Source organism: Lupinus angustifolius, unplaced genomic scaffold, assembly GCF_001865875.1.
Source record: "Lupinus angustifolius cultivar Tanjil unplaced genomic scaffold, LupAngTanjil_v1.0 Scaffold_466, whole genome shotgun sequence".
Taxonomy (NCBI): domain Eukaryota; kingdom Viridiplantae; phylum Streptophyta; class Magnoliopsida; order Fabales; family Fabaceae; genus Lupinus; species Lupinus angustifolius.
Window position 1 is genome coordinate 96,955 of NW_017727854.1, and position 18,166 is coordinate 115,120.

Below are 18,166 nucleotides of genomic sequence, written 5' to 3' on the forward strand. Positions count from 1 at the left end.
CTCGATCATATTTGAAGGACTCAGTAATATTGTTGAGAATGAAGTTTCAATTCTCATTATATTGCACGCGTTTATTGTTGGACAAGTACCAGTATCCATATAAAAAATGCAATTTTGTATTGCCATGTTGTTTATGCATGCTTTCTTATGATTGCTTATGTTTGAGGATTAATATAGACACTTACACCTTCTCCAGATTTTGAACTAGTTCAATTCAATTGTAAATAATGTTATGTTGTCAGTGAGATTATTGCTTTCCAATTGTAAATAATATTCTTATAAATTTGAAGTAATATATCATTTTATTAGCACTACTATGTCTCTCTGGTATATGTAATTATGTATGTTAGTCTTATTCCAGGAATCCAGCTCCTTTATTTTTTATTCTTCCTTTAGTTTACAACAACAGAATCAGCACAATATACAAAATAAAGCTAGATACTTCACACATGTAATTAAGAATGAAAACGACAATAATAATTAAACCTTAATCTAACTAGGGGAAATCATTAATACATTAATCGAACAATGTTAATATTATAATATTCTATCATAAATAATGTCCATTGATTAAGTCATCTTCTACACAATATAAGGGAGTTAAACATAGAACTTATATTAAGTGACTTTTAAGCTATACCATCTACAAAACTTGTTCTGATATTTTCATTAGAAATAGTGTTAAAATTCTTACTAGTATCGGAGCTCCTGTACATATCCTATTTCATCTGGAATAAGAGCATGGAAGCTACTTGTGTTACTCCTTAAAAATCAAAGTTGACATCAATCAGTTTCTTCAACTTTCCAATGGCTTGTTGAAGTGGGCCTGTTAAGTCCTTAGTTTGTTGTAACATAGATCCACATATATAAGGATAAATATTTAGGACTTAAAAGACATATGGTGCATTTGAATATCTAAAACCAAACACAAGAGTTTTCCTGGATTGTACATTTGTATGTGTTTTTAAAGGAGATTTCTTTGTCAGAGATACAAAGATTGAAGAGCTAAAACTATTTCTTTGGAATTAAAATACATTTTTTAGTCGTTTCTGAAGTAGAAGCCTAACACTATTACTTTCTGGGATGCATATACCAGAGATAGATCATAGATTGTCCTCATTTATATATGTTACATGAAAATAAAGTACTTACAGATTCTCCAGAAAGCTTGATCTCCTAAATATGAAACCAATGCTTGAAAATGTTCTGAAATAGTAGCAAGAATTGAGGAGAAGGAAGCAATGAAGTAAGTATATAAACATTAGAAAGAGACAGTACATGTGAACTCTTGCACTTAGTTAATAACTAGTAATTAATATTCTCACTCATTATATATCAAAACTCATAACTCACTTAACTATGTTGAATAACAAAGTCCTTTTATTTGTTATCCACATTCCATTCATTGAACATTTGCACTCACCACCTCATACAATTAATACAGTAAAAGGAAAAGTGGAAAAATCATTTAACATATGTACCATGTACCTAGCTATTTCAACATACAACCTATATGAACTAGTTTGAAAAAAATGTTGAACTAGATGCGAAAGTTTTGTTTTCTTGTTTTCCCCATTTTTGGTCACATTTGAGTTGGATAGTAGACAAGTTGAATATAAATACCGCACAGTAATACAATTATCAGACAATGATTAATGCAGAATGATAAAACAATGACTAAAATCATCTAATACATGCTTAGTCAATCACACTGAAATATACATGCTTAGTATTTCTCTCTTTCTTAAGTTTTTATGAATTGGGAGTACTAACTAGTTAAATGATAAATTATTTCAAAATTAGACATAGTGACAAAAGACAAATTGATTGAATAAAAAAACAATAATAAGAATAAAAAGAATATATTGAAGGAAAGAGAAAAACATTCCAGCGGTCTCCTACTTGTTCTTCTTCTTCTTCTTCTTCTCTCTTCAATGTCTTCAATGTCTTCTCATCAATACATCGTTAACTCACACTAATAAGGTTCTCTTCAATGTCTTCTCATCCTTTTTTGCCTTTCTCACTCTTCAACATCCCTTTTTCTTCTTCTTCTTCTTCTTCTTCTTCTTCTTCTGTATATATACAGTAAATACTATTTACTTGCTCACACCCCACTTTTCATTTTCCATTCATTCTATTTAAAGTTGTTTGCTTTTTCCCCTTCTCTTTCACTTTCTTCATTCTTTTCTTTGAGGAAATAGATTCAATGTCCCACCTTGGATCTCACTACAATTTCCTGCCTATTAATTTTCCCTTTTCTAGTTTTGGATAAAGTTGCGTGCTTCAGTAATGGTAGACGTAGAAAAAGGGTTTAAACAAAGACTTCCTTATGTGGGGGTGAATTTTTCTACTTACTGAACTCTGCCTTTTTGAGATCTGGAACTGCTGCTTTTGTTTATTGGAATTCTTTAATATATCTCATCTATTCATTCATTTGTGATTGTAAATTTTGTAGCGCTAGTTAGTACTCATCATTTTTAATGCAAAATATGTCATTATCTCACAGTCATTAATTGCGTAGATAAATGCATTTCAAAGGAAGGAGCTTTCAGTTTTGAAGATTGTTGAGAATATACTTTCATGAGCTACATGTAGAAGCATAAGAAAGATGATTGAGCAATTCATCAATTTCATTATTCGACCTCCCAGGTATTCATTCATTCATTCATTCATTTTTGCATTATTTTTTCATAATTCAAGTAACTAGTACTCATTAGTAGTTACTATTGAATGTCCAGAATGTTTAGCTGTGATAGATACTGATACATTATTTAGGGTCTCTTCACTTAAATTCCTTCAACTTGTGATTATCGGTTTCAAGCCAATTGAGTTACAGTTACAGTTTCAGTTTATCTACTTTGTCACACATACAGGGCGGACTATAATCCAGATCAGTACCTTTGGGATAGGGAATTCTTCCTTGCAGGTAGGAAATACCAAAGGCAAGATTTGGAGGCAAGTATGGACATCATTTCTTAATTGGTTGTTGTTGTCCATGTATAGAAGCTACATAATCATCCAATTGTTTGTTTACTGCTACATTATCTGTTCCTTCTTCAGCTCAAGAATGGCAGGGGCTATACATTGCAGTGCAGTCATTATCTCCCTTTGCCTTTCCCTGAAGATACTTCTCTTCCTTGTGTTATATATTGCCATGGAAACAGGTATATCTAATTATGGTGGAAGGAAGAAAAGAGAGAATAAAGACTCAGAATAATGTCACATTGATATTGATTTCATATGATGAACTGATGATAATGTGTAACAAAGTACAAAGTTTCTTCTAGTATATTCTAACATATAGACATATATTATAAGATATTTTCAGATATTCAAAATTTCTCCCTTTGACATGTTTGCATATCTACAATAATGCAGTGGATGTAGGGCAGATGCTAATGAAGCTGCTGTAATTCTTCTTCCATCAAATATTACTGTTTTTACTCTTGACTTCTCAGGCTCAGGCTTATCTGATGGAGACTACGTTAGTCTTGGCTGGCATGAAGTGAGTTACCACTTTATGGATATATTTATTTGTTTAATTAATTTCTAGACTAACTTTAGTTTCTATTATTATATCTTATATGAAGCTACCAAATACCAACATGACTTGCTTTTTTGGGTTAAGCACTTAAATATTTTCATGCCTGAGGGTGCCTGGTGCATGAGGCTCCCACTTGGTAGTATCCACTGTCCACGGAGGGTGAATGTATGCAAGCTTACTCCCTCAAGCGGAGAGGTTGCTACCATACCGTTGCATCAAGACTCACCTCTAAATATTTTTATGCTTATTTTCCTGTAATGTTTTATCAAGCTTGATGTTTCCTTTTACGTTTATGTGTAGTACAAATTTGCAAGGGTTTTATTATTTTTATTTTCTTGTCTCTGTTCCTATGTGTCATAGAAAGATGATCTCAAGATAGTGGTGTCATATTTGAGAAGCAACAAACAAATAACCCAGATAGGTCTCTGGGGGAGATCAATGGGTGCAGTTACTAGGTACTAAATCTTACATTTAACTTGTTAAAAGTAGAAATTGTTAAGGCTTTCCTGTGGAAAAGGATTTTCTTTTCAATTATTTGAGAAAGTTTTTTATTTTGAATACATATATTTTAAAGTTTTGATTGACCAGCTGCCCGAGATGGCTCTAAACCAAAGACTTAAATAATGCATATTGAAGTATACCGCATTGGTGCATTCCCACTTCTACACTACATGCATGAGATTTTGATCTACTTTCGGTCAAGAGTCTCTAGAGTAACTGACGAACTCACTTTGCTTCGTTGTGGCACAGCCTTCTTTATGGAGCCGAGGACCCTTCCATTGCTGGAATGATACTGGATAGTGCCTTTTCAAACTTATATGGTCTGATGATGGAGCTCGTGGATGTTTACAAAATTCGGCTTCCAAAGTTCACTGTACTCTCTCTCTGTGTTTGTGTGTGTTTTACTATGGATGTCACATCCCTTTGTAGCATGCTCAATTAAAGAAACAAAAAGCCTATATGGTTCCTTCAAACAGTCATGTAGAGATATGAACCTGTAATGCTGATATCTTCCACATGTTAGTTAAAATTGATATTTGGAGACTTTATGTCCTAGTCCTGTAATCCTTTTTATTGAATATGTACTAGAATGACCGGTTTATATCTGTGAAGTGGGTAAAGAAAGATCCTGTCATTGCATTGTGCTTACCTATCCCCTCAAACCCACAGCTGCTGTTAACTTGGATTGTTCAGTTGTTTATGAAGTCTAACATTTTGCTGCATTTCCACAATCAGGTTAAAATGGCTGTGCAATATATGCGGCGGGTTATTGAGAAGAAGGCGAAGTTTGATATTAGGGAGCTGAACTGTTTGCTGGTATGCATTAGTTGTTCACTTTTTATTCATGTGTTGCTATTGAGAATGATGAGACATATTGAGAGCTGTTCCATTTGTTCAAATTATCAAAATTATTAATGTGAACTTCATTTCTTATGTTCATTTTGACCATTAAATCTGACTGTTTTGTAGAGTTATTTCTTTTTCATATATCTTAAATTTATGCTTTTAAATCCTACAGGTTGCACCGAAGACATTCATTCCTGTTTTATTTGGACACGCAAGTGATGACAAATTCATTCAGCCCCACCACTCTGATCTCATCTCTGAATCTTATGCAGTATTAATTTTTCTCAAACCTCTTGAAATGATATTGTTTAAAATAAAATTGCACTTCTTTACTATGTTACCAAAACATATTTTTGTTTCTGGATTTGTAGGGTGATAAAAATGTCATAAAATTTGACGGTGACCACAACTCCTCTCGACCGCAGTTCTTTTATGATTCAGTTTCTATTTTTTTCAACAATGTCCTCCATCCTCCTCATGTTTCTAGAGCTGATAAGCTCGATAAATATTATGATTTGGGGGATTTGAAACTTGGTTCTGGTGTGGATGAGGTAATTAGCATTTAGAATTCCATGTCAACTTTCATCTAACCTTTTGGCAATATTAGTGAAATAATTATTATCTAGGTATATATTTATATGGTCATACTCATGATTCAGCTTTATTATATGTTTACTTGAGTAACATAAACTAATTTGCTCTTGTTTTCATGCTAGAACCTGTTGTATGAGATACTCTCTAGTATGCGCTCTGCAACTACTGATGATGCAAGTTCGTCATCTGGTCTTCCAACAATTTCGGCCACAAAGTCAGTTAGTGAACCCCTTTCAGAAGATGCACCTGTGACTGATGCAGTAGGATGCATTTACCTTCTGCGAATGTTGTTCTCTTGGGATGTTTTTGTTTTGTTTAATTCATACATTGTTTATAATGCAGAAGGCCATGTTTAGAGAAGTTACTATGCATGTCAATAATGACGCTGGCCATGATGAGCCTACAAATATGCAGGTGATCATGCACAAAAATAGTAAAAATGAGATGATGATAATAATAGATAGATAGTAGGAAGATTGAGATTTTGGTTGAAATATGGAAAGTGAACAAATTGACAGGAAAAGGTAGATGGGGAGATTGAAGAGTGTTGGTCTTATACAAGCTCAAATAGAGGAAGTTGGGGCAGATGTTCTTCTTTAGGAGGCAGTGATGAAGAAGAATTAAGAGCTGAGGATAGCCTTTCTCAGGTATGGCTTGCAGTCTCTCTTTCATTCATTCATTTGTAGAATTTCATTGACATATTATTGATTTGTAAATAATGACAATAATATCAGAAGACTGTTAATGTTTATGCAACACCGATGCGAAGAAAGGAAGAAGAAAAGAATAAGAATAAGAAGAAGAATAAGAAGAAAGGTGAAAGAGATGCAAAGAAGGGAAAGAGTGAGAAGTTTGAGAAGCTGGAGGCTCTGAGCAGACGCCTGAGGCAATGCCTTCTAAAGGGATCATCCACACATACAACACATAATATGTCCTTTTCAGATTGACCCTTTTCTCTCTATCATCTCATATCATACTTTATTCTCATTTCACTGCTGCTTTACTTTATCTCTGTGCTTCTCATAATACACATATATACCCTTCATCATGTAATTATTATTCATGTTTAAATAACAAATGGATCAGATTAGGTGCATTTCCAAGGTTTGATAATTTAAATATTATTTATATTTTTTTAGAATCAATCTAATTAGACCATAAAAGATTCTATTCAGCAGTCAGAACCACTCTAGCTTACCTTAACTTTACTCCGCAAAAAAAAAAACCACTCTAGCTTAGTAATAACATTCACGATTAATTTGCACAAAAATCACACACTTCTGCGTGGAATATAAACAAAAAGTAAAAAAAAAAATACAACAATAACATCGATAAAAAATAATGACAACTATAAGTGTAGAGAAAAAAATAGAAAGTAAATTACTATAATTATTATTATTATGTAGAAATGGCAATGTTGATGATTGTAGGCACAATTGCTGCTGACATGCACTCATGTGTTTTGGAGCATCACTTCTCAACTCTTGGCTTGGCATATGCTCAAAGAGATTGTCATATTTTGCTCAAGTCATTGACTTAAAGAAATCTTCACACCTGAATATTCTATTCTCTTCCCCTATTATTCTTGAATGCACCAAATATATAATAAGCAAACCCATTTTCAATCTGCAATGCTCATCTATCCAAAAAGGGAAGATATATAGAGTTCTACTTATACTCAACCAAAATATAATAAATAAAGTCCATATCCACCCAAACAAATACTAAATCCTTTACACAGTAGGCCACTGAAACTGAAATGGCTGATGTAAGTGCTTCAAGTATCATCAACTTGTGAGTGAAACACAAAACTGGGAAACGTAGTTGTGATATCTCTGCCAAGGAAACAACATAAATCAGATATTAGTAAAAAGATACAAGTACATGATCAACTAAAGGCTTGTCTGATATAGAATATATAACATAGCTATATAGTTAGAGATGTCATCCAGAAAAAAGAAGGAAAAAACAATTACAAGGCATTGTTGATGCCAATCAGGCTTGTCTAGATATATTCTGTTCTTAATTATATTATTGAATTACAATATGCATGACCATAGGTCTTTTATCCTTTAGTTACAATTTTAATTCTCAAACAGCTTGGGTTAAGTTTCTTCTCTCTTTTTTTACCAACTTGAGTGTGGCAGACACAAAAGACCATGCAGTTATAAAGAATAAAAGGGGATAAACATAAGGGAAGAGGAAGGATGCATAGGATTATAATTATTTAAATGTGTAATGATTATAAATACTATCAGTTCGTTTAAAAACATTTGAATGGGTAAGGACTTCAAACTTCTGCTACAAAAAGTGAAGACAGGAAAAAGCTAACATTATGGCTCAATTTAACAAACACATCCAAATATGTTTGGAAAGATTTCCCTCATTGGTAAGAGAATTTCAAAATCTAAATAGAAGAAACTCACTTCAGATACTGAAGAGTCATATTTTTCAGAAGGGATGGATGCCGTAATACAAGGTTTCGCCATTCTTCCTTGTCAATCTTCCCATCATGTTTTGTATCAGCTTCCTCAAATGTCTAAATAACATAAAATCTGTTAGTGACATATCTCCTGAGAATATTATGACAGTGAATGCATTATTTAATATGGCAATGCCATCAAGTCAACATACATAAAACTAATTTATGAATTCCACAATAATAAGGCTGAAGAAAGTTTACTTTATTTAGCAGAGAAATATTAGATACTTCAGTCCAAATATGAGGAAAACATAGAGAACACACAACTGTCTCACTAATAATTAACATGAGATGCAACAAAGGACAAACATTGACCATCAAAAGATGACATTTTAGATTTCGGAAACAACAGTACTAGCTGACAGTTGTAAAAACCATCACGAAAAGGGAAACTGAACTGCTCATTTCCAAAGTATGCATGAATATTCAAAAAACTATTATGATGTAGGGTACATGCATAATAAGATTGTCTTTAATGCTAGAGACTATCCAGAAGAGTGGGAAAAAATAATAAATTACTGTGACTAACAAAAAGCCTAGCATAAAATAAGAAGAAAGAAAAAAAGAAAATTTTATCAAATGCTTCAAATACACCTAACTAATAAGCATAGGGTTTGACATGCAAATTGAAGTAATGAGATAATGAAGTACCTTGTCAATGATACTTTCGATCACATCATCTGAAAGATTCATACCAGATTCAGCTAGAGTGGCCACCACCATTTGTTTTACCTATACATAAAACCAATGATCATCAATGCTTACCAAATACATGCTGATACGAAGAACATGTCAGAGTAGACAGGTTCCAAGGAAACAGAAATATTACACATTTAAACCAAAAAAATTTGTACACACACATAACCCCATGAGCGGAGAAGTTGTTTCTAGGATTTGAACCTATAACCTCATGGTCACTAAGCAACAACCTTACCGTTACGCTGAGGCTCACCCTCACATAAATCAAAAAATATAACCAAAAAAATTTAGAGTTGTTTCCTGAACAGGTTATCATCTACAATTCAGGGCCTTGGACCATTAAGGAATTGAAATTACGATAGACGTGGGCTTTCGAAAAACAAATTGTGCAAGTTAAGGCTTATTCAAGTTCCCAAGATAATTATTTCCACTGATGGTTGTCAGGTAACCTAAACACTATCGAACAGTAGTCCAACATGGCGAGGGGCAAAACCTTTTCATTTATTCAACATAAAATTTTTTTTACCTCCTGTCTCTCGATAAATCCTTGCTGTTTGAGATCATATAACTGGAATGAAACTGCAAGGGAAAGTTGGGAATCGCCAACAAGCATATGTATCACTACCAAATGGCGCATCAAAAATATAAAGACAACAATAGAAAAAATAGATATGCATCACCTCTCAAATAAATACACTTTCCTATCTAACACACACCCCGGAAAAAAATCTTGACTAGAAGAATCTAAAGCCTTCTAAAAATTGGTCATTCTTACACTGAATCTTATCATCAATTGGTGCATTGGGATGAAAGACAGAAAGAGCACGTGCAAACTCTTCGAAATCAAGTATCCCATTGTGCTTTGTATCAAACAAGTCAAACACCTACAAAATTCAAACCGTACAAGTACATTTGTAGGGCTCATATTATATGTAAACATTAAGCACTGACTTCGAAGTCATCAGGTCATAAATATTAGTTGATAAAAAGCCATCCAAATGAGCTAATACATCTTATTTTCAATTTGATATAGATTTAGTTAGAGACATTTTGAGGATTTATACAAGCAATGATTAGCTTATCCGTAGCAGATCTTTCTCTATGTTTTAGGATCAAAATGGTGATATTTGCCAGCCATACTTGTGTGTACGTTTTACATAAAAGATAGACAGATGAAGTCTAATGCTTGATAATCTAGGAATTGACCTTGAGAATTGATAGATATAATTTTTAGTTTCAATATGTTGATAGTGCTAAGAGATTGAGCTTTAGATAATTTAAGATACACGGCCTTCAAAAAAGTATTTAATCATTAAAAATAGAGAACTAATGCCCATCATAATGGGTAACTGTTGAAGATCATTAATAATTGAGAACTAATGTCCATCCATCATAATGGGTAACTCACGAAGATTTCTAATCCTTGAGCTTCAATACTAGGTTGACCTCTGTCTCTTACTCTCTTTTTTTTACCAATCTCTTACTCTCTCTTTAGTGTGGTTAGTTTTGTTACTTGTTTCATTTCTTTCAATTTATTATTTTATAATATCATATTCATTCCCCTTAATAACCAAAATCATCATAGATTGGTAATCAAACAATCATCATGGGAATAGTATTTTACTAAGCACTTTATTACTTGTTGATGACCTGTGTACTTGCATAAATTCCACAACAATTGTTGACAAAATAAGAAGTTAGCGTTATACATACTCTATCTGCAAATAAGCTCTCTTTCTTGTTTGTCTTAAATAAAGCCAACTGAAATTCTTCCTGTCATGTAAAATAAGGAACCATGAAACTATAAACTAAGAATGTTTAGAACTACAAATTAACAATGCAGTAGATGATAATACAAAGTATTGTGAGTTAAACATAAAGCATAATACATTGATGAGGTTCTATTTCTAAGGGTGGACCAGAAAGAAAGGCATTATCCAAAAAAAGAGTGAAAATTTGAATACTGTAACACAAACTGATAGAGGGATAGAGCACTAGATGGAAAAACTCACCTTATTAATCAGTCCATCATCAATCACTGCACTGCTGATCTTCTTGAACAGCTCATACAGTGCTTCAATCTCGCTTACACTAACTGTATTGACAATAAAACAAAACGTATTTTAGAAAGTCGAAGACTTTCCCTTAAACAATGGAAATCGGATGGTTAAATAGAGAAGGAAAACAGTAAGAAGCTTCATTCTGAGAGTCATAAATAACTGGAAATCGCAAAAGGATTATTGAATCATTGTTACAAATTCTAGAAGATGTGTGTACATATATTTATGCAGCAATAAGTAGGAAAGACAAGGATAAAAGAGAAATAGGAAAGACAAGGATAAAAGAGAAATAGGAGCAGAATGTGAAGCAACGAAATAATGATAGGAATCATAACATACACACTGTCTCTGTTGCAAGAACTTGTGGATTTTCTAAACCTCTAGGTTGTTTTGATGAATCAGCATCACAACAATTTACAACAACAGCACATAAATGCTTTAATCCGTCTAGGCACTGCAACATGATATTTTCCAGATGTCAAAACACTCCATACCTGAAAATGTAACATATGATTGACTCAATTGTCCAAAGCGTTATGATGAATTCAATTATATTTGAATAATGAATGTGAATTGAAACACCAAAGCAGATTTGGATATGAATGCAGTAATGAGAGAGAAGACATGTCAATAAAACAGAAAAGGAAAATAGATCTGGAGATGAATTTCGAAAATGGAAATCATTGAAAAAATAAGTGAAAGGGTTTGTTTACACCTTTCAGGACTCAATATTCTCATACATGTTTCTCTTTCTTTTGCAAATTGAAAAAACCATCAAACTTTCTGCTTTTTATATATAATAATAAATATTATATCGACAACAACAAAAAATAACTTATATACACAAAAAAAAAATAGATAGACTAACTCATTGGTGAACTTTATGGTAAAGACAGGTGCTTATTCGAGTTCACATCTCAAATTTGTTCCTACTGGAATATCAAAATTTATTAATGTTGGATCTTTCTGCTTAATATTTTCCTTTGCTTTCCGATGTTCCAAAAAACAAAAGCAATACTCAATGTTCTTCAACTCCACAAAAATGCTTCAACTATCAATAAATAGTTTAATGAAATAAGTTTAAACAATTCTATCTTAATAAATTGTTGTATTATGTCTAAATCCATTTTCTATGAACTTTTCCCAATATTCTTTTACGGTGAGATTTTTTTTTATTTTTTTTTAGGTATGATTACTGAAATTCCACCAATTAGCTCATTTTGATGATTTGGTGAATTTCACCTATTAAAATTTTAGAAATGATAATAGTAAAACTAGAATTCTTTATTCGTATAAGTTAGTTAGAATGTTTGTCCACATAGCAATATGTTTATATATCATTAAAGGTAAAAGAAATATATAAGTTTAGTATATTACAGTTATTGTTAATCATGTTTTTAATATTATTAATTAATACTTTCACATGATATATAAAAAATTAGTATATATATAATATAAATTTCATGTTGATAAAGAGTATTAAATCTTAGAAAGATAATATGACATAATTTGAAAATATAAGTAATCAATGAAGATTGAATAAGACAATATATCTTATTTAACTTTTATTAACCTTTATTATTATTATTGTTATTTATAGGATTAGGCATAATTTTATTTACTAGAAAGACTATACTATCCATAATATGATATTCTAAGTGAAAAGATAATGGAATGATGTAATTTCAACCAATAATAATATACTCATTCTTCCCAACCTCTTTCTCCATTTTACTTATACAAGGTTTGATAACAATAACACTAACTGGGGACAATGCACTTTATTTATTTCATGTTCTTTAAACATCTTCAGCTTTGCATGATGAAATGTAAAAACCTATATCTTATGTATTGCCTGAAATGTATATAAAGTTATAAACCATAAACAAATTTAACAACTTTTGAAAATTCCAATAGAAAAGTAGAATGGTCTTGAAAATGGTCAAGGAGAATGGTCTTGAAAATGCATTTTAAGTTACCACCTTTTGTTGTTGTTCATGAAACCTCCTTAGTTGACTCTCAATTCCCACTTTTGCATAATCTGATATCTCTGCATCCCACATAGCCATATCTGTTGCTGCCTTCATTTCCTCTATAGCTTTCAGATTAGCTTCAATCTTTCTCTCCACTTCATTTTTTCTTCTCAAAATTTCTTGTACCTCTACCATCATAGCAGCCTCTTTCTTTTCAACCAATTCTTCATATTCCTTTACTTTTCCACTTAGTGACTCATACTCTTCATTTGGAATTTTAATCTTACCACTGAATTTTGAATTTGAGACTTTACCTTTCCCCTCAGACAAATTCTTCATCTCCTCAATGGCTCTTTGTTCTCCTGCTTTTGCTTCTTTAGCCTCTTCTAGAACAAGCTCTAGTTTTTTCAATGCTTCTTCAGCTGCAGCTTGGGATTTCTCAGCTTCTTGCTTCAGCTCTTGAGCTTTTCTTCTCATCTCTTCTGCTTCTCTTCTTGCATTTTCTGTCTCTGATGATACCTTCTTTATCTTCAAACTCTGCTCGTAAAAGATGTTAGCTTCTTGTTCTTCTACAGAACCTGCCTCAGATCTTGCCTCTTCCATGCTCTCTTGTAGTTCACTGGCGAGTTTATCAGCAAGAGCTTCTGCTGCCTGTTCCTTCTCCTTCACTTCATCTTGTTCCTTCTTCACTTGTCTCAATTCAATCCTAAGTGAAAACACTAAGTTCTTAAGGCTGATTTCTTCTGCAGCAATGTCCTGCAGTGTTTTTGTGGCTTCTTTAAGCTCTGAAGTTATAAGTTTCACCGAATCCATCTCAGATGCATGGAGCCTTTTCAATTGCTCTTGAAGACCCTCAATCTCAGAAGTTGCTTCATTTAGTTTGGCGTCTAGACTTCGGATTAGTTCAGGATTATTTTCATTCTTTAAGGACTCCAATTTTTCCAATGCTTCTTCCTTGGCAGTTTTGTAGAAACTGAGTTGAGATTTGTCCCTTTGTCCCGTGATTTCTTCTTGGGTTTCTTCAGATTCAAGCTTCATTTGTTCAATTGATGCTTTCATGGATGCAATTTTATTTGAGAGTTCAGTGATCCTTTCAGAGTTTAACTTGGATGCAGATTCAGCTTCTCCTGCAGTATGAAATGCAGCCAGCTTTGCCTCCAAAGCTGCATCATAGTCTTGCCTGATTTTGTTGAGTTCTTGCTTGGAAGCATCTAATTGAGCTATAGTTGTCATGTACTCTTTTCTTGCATGTTCCACCTCTCGCTTCCAAGCTTCAAATCCTACAGCTTTAAAGGATACCGACTTTTCGAGTCGTTTGCTATGATTCTTCACAGCTTGGGCTGCTTCCATTGCAGATTGCTTAGATTCTCTGACATTGGTGAGCTTGGCTGTCAAATTAGAAAGAGTCCTTGTGGCGGCTTCAAGGTCAGAAAGTGCTTTAGCTTTTGTGGTCTCAGCACTGTCCAGGTGTTTCTTTATATTGTTCAATTCTCTTTGTGCCAAGATAAGCTGTGTTTCCTTTTCAAATACATTCTGAAAAACACAAAAAGGAAACATGAAAATATCTTCAAATTGTGACAAATAATTGTGACAATTAATTATTACCTCAGATGATCTTCTCTTGACAGAAAATCTGTCCCTAGAGACAGCAACTTCACCAAATAAACTAACAGCAGCTTTAACTGATTGGAATGGTGCCCTTGTGTCAATTTCTCCAACCTCTCCCCTTGGAGAACCCACCTTTGTCAAACTTTTCATTTTCTTTCCTCTAACCTGTGATTATGACCAAGGAAGGGTATATGTGAAATGAAAATGATGAGGTTACAACTTACAACTTACAAGAATGGGTATATAATGCATGCATGCAAAATATATCCTTAGTTCCTTAGACCTTACCTTAATTAAGTGAAAGAAGAGTTTATGAAAATGTGGGATTCCTTGACTTCAAGTTGGTTAAATCTAGGAATACAGAGGAATATGGTCATTTTATATGTATAATAATATACTAACAATACAACACAATACACAATACAGGGTGGTCAAATACAATAAATGACACATTTGCTTTGTGTAATAATAGGCTAGATAAGGTAAATAAACCATATTTAGGCAAACTGTGCTGGACAAATGTCACAATCATATTATGATTGTTAATGATAACTGCTAAATTTGTGCAAATCTTGCATATATCATCTGTTATAAACAGACTTATCCTTTGAATTCATAACCACCAACAAAATTTAAGACATTCTTCTATCTAAAAATACTCTAACATTCTTATACCATTTTATTTAATTCCATTTCAAATAATCTAGGATAAACACGGTGGAAATAAAATATTAATCACCTAAAAAACTAGTCCCTATAATTTCAACTACAAATACACAACATTTTCTTTCTGTTTTTTGCAATTGCGTATCTTCCCTAAAGTTTTTCATTATTAACACATAGTTCTTATTCATTTGAATTGATAATTAATCTATAAAATCTATATGAGCAATTATTGGTTTTTCCCCTATAACATGATGGATATCCTTGATTAGAAAATTAATCTATAATTCAAATCATTAGAGTATTACTCTGAGAGTGTAAATTATAAATTTTTTAATCTTGAGTCCATTTGGACAATGGAATTGGAATTAAAATTTAGAATTTTAATTATAATTCAACCTTCAATGTCAAAAAAAATCCTTTATATATTTCCTGATTAAATTTCCAAGAACATTTTGATCCTTTACGTTAATTTTAACTGTTTTTGCCACCCACCTTTTTATCTTCATGTTTCTTAGGATAAATTTTAATCATCTCTCCTTCTCGATTGTTTTTCATCATTTTTAAGCTTCATAGTTTATACACAAACAGTGGCCTACATTTCATGCTCAAAAAATTCCCTACAAACTAATAATTATAGAAGAAATTGGGTGGAGTGAATGAGTGATTATTAAAAAGATAGTAACAATATTATATGTATATATAACTACAAAATGCAACAACCTTATTACATGCTCAAAAAAGATAGTTGTGAAGGTGAAGTAATGTGATTTATTTCCTGAATCAAACTTATTACATGTTTTATCCTTTGAGAAAATGATGTATAATTGGAATGCAGTAAGCTGTGAGGACAGCAAATCATAATGAAGATCGTCTCAAACTTGCAAATGGCCTGCAAAATGCAACAACCTTATTAGAATGTGATGAAAGAAGCTTCTAATTAAAATGAAACATAATGAGTTAAACTCTTTTATGTATTTTTATTTTTAATGATTTCTAAACAAAAGTGATAGAAAAGGGCTTACATGAGCTCACAGACAATAGCAGATGCACCTCCTCCCCCATTGCAAATTGCAGCAACACCATACCTTCCATTCTTCTCTCTCAATACCTGAAACACAACACCACCAACATCACCAAAAATCTGGAGTAACCAAGAACATCAGTGGAAGAGGGGAAAAAGTAGAGTAACCAAGATCACAACTTACCCCTAATAATGTAACCAAGATACGAGCTCCGCTGCAACCCAGTGGATGACCCAATGATACAGCTCCACCATGCACATTAACTTTTTCCTGCATTTCATAACAAATATATGAATTATATTTTGTTAATCCATTACTCCAGAGACAAAATAGAGGAACCAAAATTCAGAAGCGGACAGAACAGCCACAAAATGACATGTTATTATACAATGAGCCAAAGAGCTGAGTCACATGAATACTCACGGGATTAAGACCAAGAAGTTTCTGATTTGCAAGAGCCACAACCTGCAAAGATGATGTAAGAAAACAAGACTAGCATATAAACCTGACAGTAAAATCTGTGCTGTGTTCCTTACAGAAAATGCTTCATTTATTTCATAGTAATCAATTTGAGAAGCTTCTAGACCAGCATTCGTTATAGCTTTTGGAATTGCAAGGGTAGGAGCAGTTGGAAATAATTCAGGTGCCTGCAAAGACAATCGTGTTTCAGCTTTAAATGCTTATATTAATCAAGACCAGAACAAGTTACATTAACATATCATAGCACCTGAGCCGCATCCGCATATCCTTTTATCTTAGCTATTACTCGCAATCCAAGCTCGTGGGCCTTCTGTTCACTCACTAGTACTAATGCAGCAGCACCATCACTATTCAAGTCAATAGAACAACTCATAAATAAAAGAAAGCAGTTTAGAACGTTATGATCTAAACTCGATATTCTAACATGACATAATTATTAATTTATCAACCAAACTTTTTGGAATGATTCAAGGGACTGCTCCAAAGAATTCACATGGACATCAAAGAATGCATTTCATCATTGCAGATATAAGGAGAGAGAGAGAGAGGGACCTTATGCTAGAAGCATTGCCAGCTGTCACAGTACCCCCATCCTCCTTAAAGTTTGGTCTAAGCTTCCTTAACTTTGCAGCATCAAACTAGCAACATGAACATCAATATTAAGCAAACCACACGAGTTTTCACCATATTTCAATACCAAGCATGTGACAAAGACCATGGAGCAAGTAAATTTAATATAAAAATTGAGTTGAAGGCTTCTACAGTTCTGAAATTATCTAAAGTTATAAATTACAAAATTATATATTTATAATAGTGAGGCAAGAGCTAAAAATAATGACATAGAACCACTCAAGCTTTTATACACTGGTCGGTATACGATTAACAGACACGTGATAATAACAATGCAAAACTAAAATTTATTAGTATGTACTACAAACTAGATAATACATTTTCATTATTAGTCAATATGTGTACATTTATGTATTTACCTTCTCCAAACCTTCATCTCTATCAACAAGTGTGTGAGGCTTCCCTTTTCCGTTGAAAATTTCAACCTGCATGTGAAAAAGGGTTAAATGTGAATCACATCAACATCACTGCATGTTATTAGTAGTTTAAAGTAGAGAGGAATCACACCGGAACTATCTCCCAAGAAAAATGACCCGCATTTTGTGTTGATATTCCTCTCTCAAAGCTTTGAATGGCATAAGAATCCTAAGAAAAGTATACATAGAAAAATAGAACAAAATTATGAATCCTGGATTCAACTAAAGTAGTTAAAAAAAGTATCCAAGAGGGAGGAGTAATGTAATGTGACACAAGTGGACACAATTGGCAAATCAAAAGGGTGGCCCAATGCATGAGGTTCCCACTTAGTGAGGCATTAGGATGGTAGATGTACACAACCTTATCCTCGCAAGGGAAGAGGCTGTTAATCGAGATTAGAAAATATTTAGTAAAGGAATACTACTTTGCTGAGGGGAGTCTTGACACAATAGTTGGAATTGTCATCATGTGACTTGGTGGTCATGCATTCAAGTCTTGAAATCAGCCTTTGCAAATGCAAGGTAAGGCTTACTACTATAGATTCACATAGTGGATCCAAGTCTTCCTTGAATTGTGCATATGGCAGGAGCCTTCCTACTATAGCACCTGATTCCGTTCTTATTGTTCTGCGAGTTCTAGCAGGG

At 33.0% G+C, this 18,166-nt stretch overlaps 4 protein-coding genes across 8 annotated transcripts in view; 1 reads left to right on the top strand and 3 right to left on the bottom strand.

Annotated features, from left to right (window-relative positions):
• Nucleotides 1-1,899: 1,899 nt before the first annotated feature.
• On the top strand, nucleotides 1,900-6,581 carry LOC109341451. 5 transcript variants are annotated; one of them, XM_019579362.1, is made up of 14 exons: nucleotides 1,900-1,983; nucleotides 2,522-2,649; nucleotides 2,874-2,955; nucleotides 3,061-3,164; nucleotides 3,379-3,505; nucleotides 3,905-3,999; nucleotides 4,295-4,418; nucleotides 4,781-4,861; nucleotides 5,064-5,162; nucleotides 5,263-5,442; nucleotides 5,608-5,745; nucleotides 5,828-5,902; nucleotides 6,001-6,132; nucleotides 6,220-6,581. In XM_019579362.1, exons 2-14 carry the CDS (start codon nucleotides 2,609-2,611, stop codon nucleotides 6,430-6,432), a joined length of 1,491 nt encoding a protein of 496 aa, XP_019434907.1. In that variant the 5' UTR covers nucleotides 1,900-1,983; nucleotides 2,522-2,608; the 3' UTR covers nucleotides 6,433-6,581. The 5 variants fall into 5 exon arrangements, with proteins under 5 accessions (XP_019434907.1, XP_019434909.1, XP_019434910.1 ...); XM_019579364.1 differs by having other exon boundaries at nucleotides 6,223-6,581; XM_019579365.1 differs by having other exon boundaries at nucleotides 5,828-5,899; nucleotides 6,004-6,132.
• A 364-nt stretch (nucleotides 6,582-6,945) lies between these two features.
• LOC109341479 (calcineurin B-like protein 3) lies at nucleotides 6,946-11,465 on the bottom strand. The gene is made up of 9 exons (XM_019579403.1): nucleotides 11,442-11,465; nucleotides 11,066-11,220; nucleotides 10,679-10,761; nucleotides 10,380-10,439; nucleotides 9,442-9,550; nucleotides 9,193-9,245; nucleotides 8,619-8,699; nucleotides 7,912-8,024; nucleotides 6,946-7,320 (listed from the first exon to the last, which is right to left on the bottom strand). Exons 2-9 carry the CDS (start codon nucleotides 11,187-11,189, stop codon nucleotides 7,263-7,265), a joined length of 681 nt encoding a protein of 226 aa, XP_019434948.1. The 5' UTR covers nucleotides 11,190-11,220; nucleotides 11,442-11,465; the 3' UTR covers nucleotides 6,946-7,262.
• Nucleotides 11,466-12,636: 1,171 nt separating this feature from the next.
• Nucleotides 12,637-14,472, bottom strand: LOC109341476 (WEB family protein At1g12150-like). The gene is made up of 2 exons (XM_019579398.1): nucleotides 14,305-14,472; nucleotides 12,637-14,232 (listed from the first exon to the last, which is right to left on the bottom strand). The coding sequence occupies exons 1-2, from the start codon at nucleotides 14,455-14,457 to the stop codon at nucleotides 12,697-12,699; spliced, it is 1,689 nt and encodes a 562-aa protein (XP_019434943.1). The 5' UTR covers nucleotides 14,458-14,472; the 3' UTR covers nucleotides 12,637-12,696.
• A 1,248-nt stretch (nucleotides 14,473-15,720) lies between these two features.
• LOC109341477 (acetyl-CoA acetyltransferase, cytosolic 1-like) overlaps nucleotides 15,721-18,166 on the bottom strand; it is a 3,958-nt gene continuing 1,512 nt past the window's right edge. Inside the window, exons 6-14 of the mRNA XM_019579399.1 lie at nucleotides 17,613-17,690; nucleotides 17,465-17,530; nucleotides 17,028-17,113; nucleotides 16,723-16,822; nucleotides 16,532-16,642; nucleotides 16,419-16,460; nucleotides 16,179-16,265; nucleotides 15,996-16,081; nucleotides 15,721-15,862 (exon numbers count right to left, since the gene is read on the bottom strand). Coding sequence (XP_019434944.1) covers nucleotides 15,829-15,862; nucleotides 15,996-16,081; nucleotides 16,179-16,265; nucleotides 16,419-16,460; nucleotides 16,532-16,642; nucleotides 16,723-16,822; nucleotides 17,028-17,113; nucleotides 17,465-17,530; nucleotides 17,613-17,690 — 690 coding nt within the window. The 3' untranslated portion in view covers nucleotides 15,721-15,828. The remainder of the gene's footprint in view (nucleotides 15,863-15,995; nucleotides 16,082-16,178; nucleotides 16,266-16,418; nucleotides 16,461-16,531; nucleotides 16,643-16,722; nucleotides 16,823-17,027; nucleotides 17,114-17,464; nucleotides 17,531-17,612; nucleotides 17,691-18,166) is intronic.

Excerpts from the sequence above, each read along its gene's own strand:
- LOC109341479 (XM_019579403.1), bottom strand. The coding sequence starts at position 11,189 with ATGTTGCAGTGCCTAGACGGATTAAAGCATTTATGTGCTGTTGTTGTA. Across the intron at positions 9,246-9,441 it reads AATTGATGATAAGATTCAGT|TTTCATTCCAGTTATATGAT; the intron begins GTAAGAATGACC and ends TTTCCCTTGCAG. Across the intron at positions 8,700-9,192 it reads GATTTATCGAGAGACAGGAG|GTAAAACAAATGGTGGTGGC; the intron begins GTAAAAAAAATT and ends TTTTATGTATAG.
- LOC109341451 (XM_019579362.1), top strand. The coding sequence starts at position 2,609 with ATGATTGAGCAATTCATCAATTTCATTATTCGACCTCCCAG. Across the intron at positions 5,903-6,000 it reads AGCCTACAAATATGCAGGTG|CAGGAAAAGGTAGATGGGGA; the intron begins ATCATGCACAAA and ends TGAACAAATTGA. Across the intron at positions 6,133-6,219 it reads CTGAGGATAGCCTTTCTCAG|AAGACTGTTAATGTTTATGC; the intron begins GTATGGCTTGCA and ends CAATAATATCAG.
- LOC109341476 (XM_019579398.1), bottom strand. The coding sequence starts at position 14,457 with ATGAAAAGTTTGACAAAGGTGGGTTCTCCAAGGGGAGAGGTTGGAGAA. Across the intron at positions 14,233-14,304 it reads TCAAGAGAAGATCATCTGAG|AATGTATTTGAAAAGGAAAC; the intron begins GTAATAATTAAT and ends TGTGTTTTTCAG.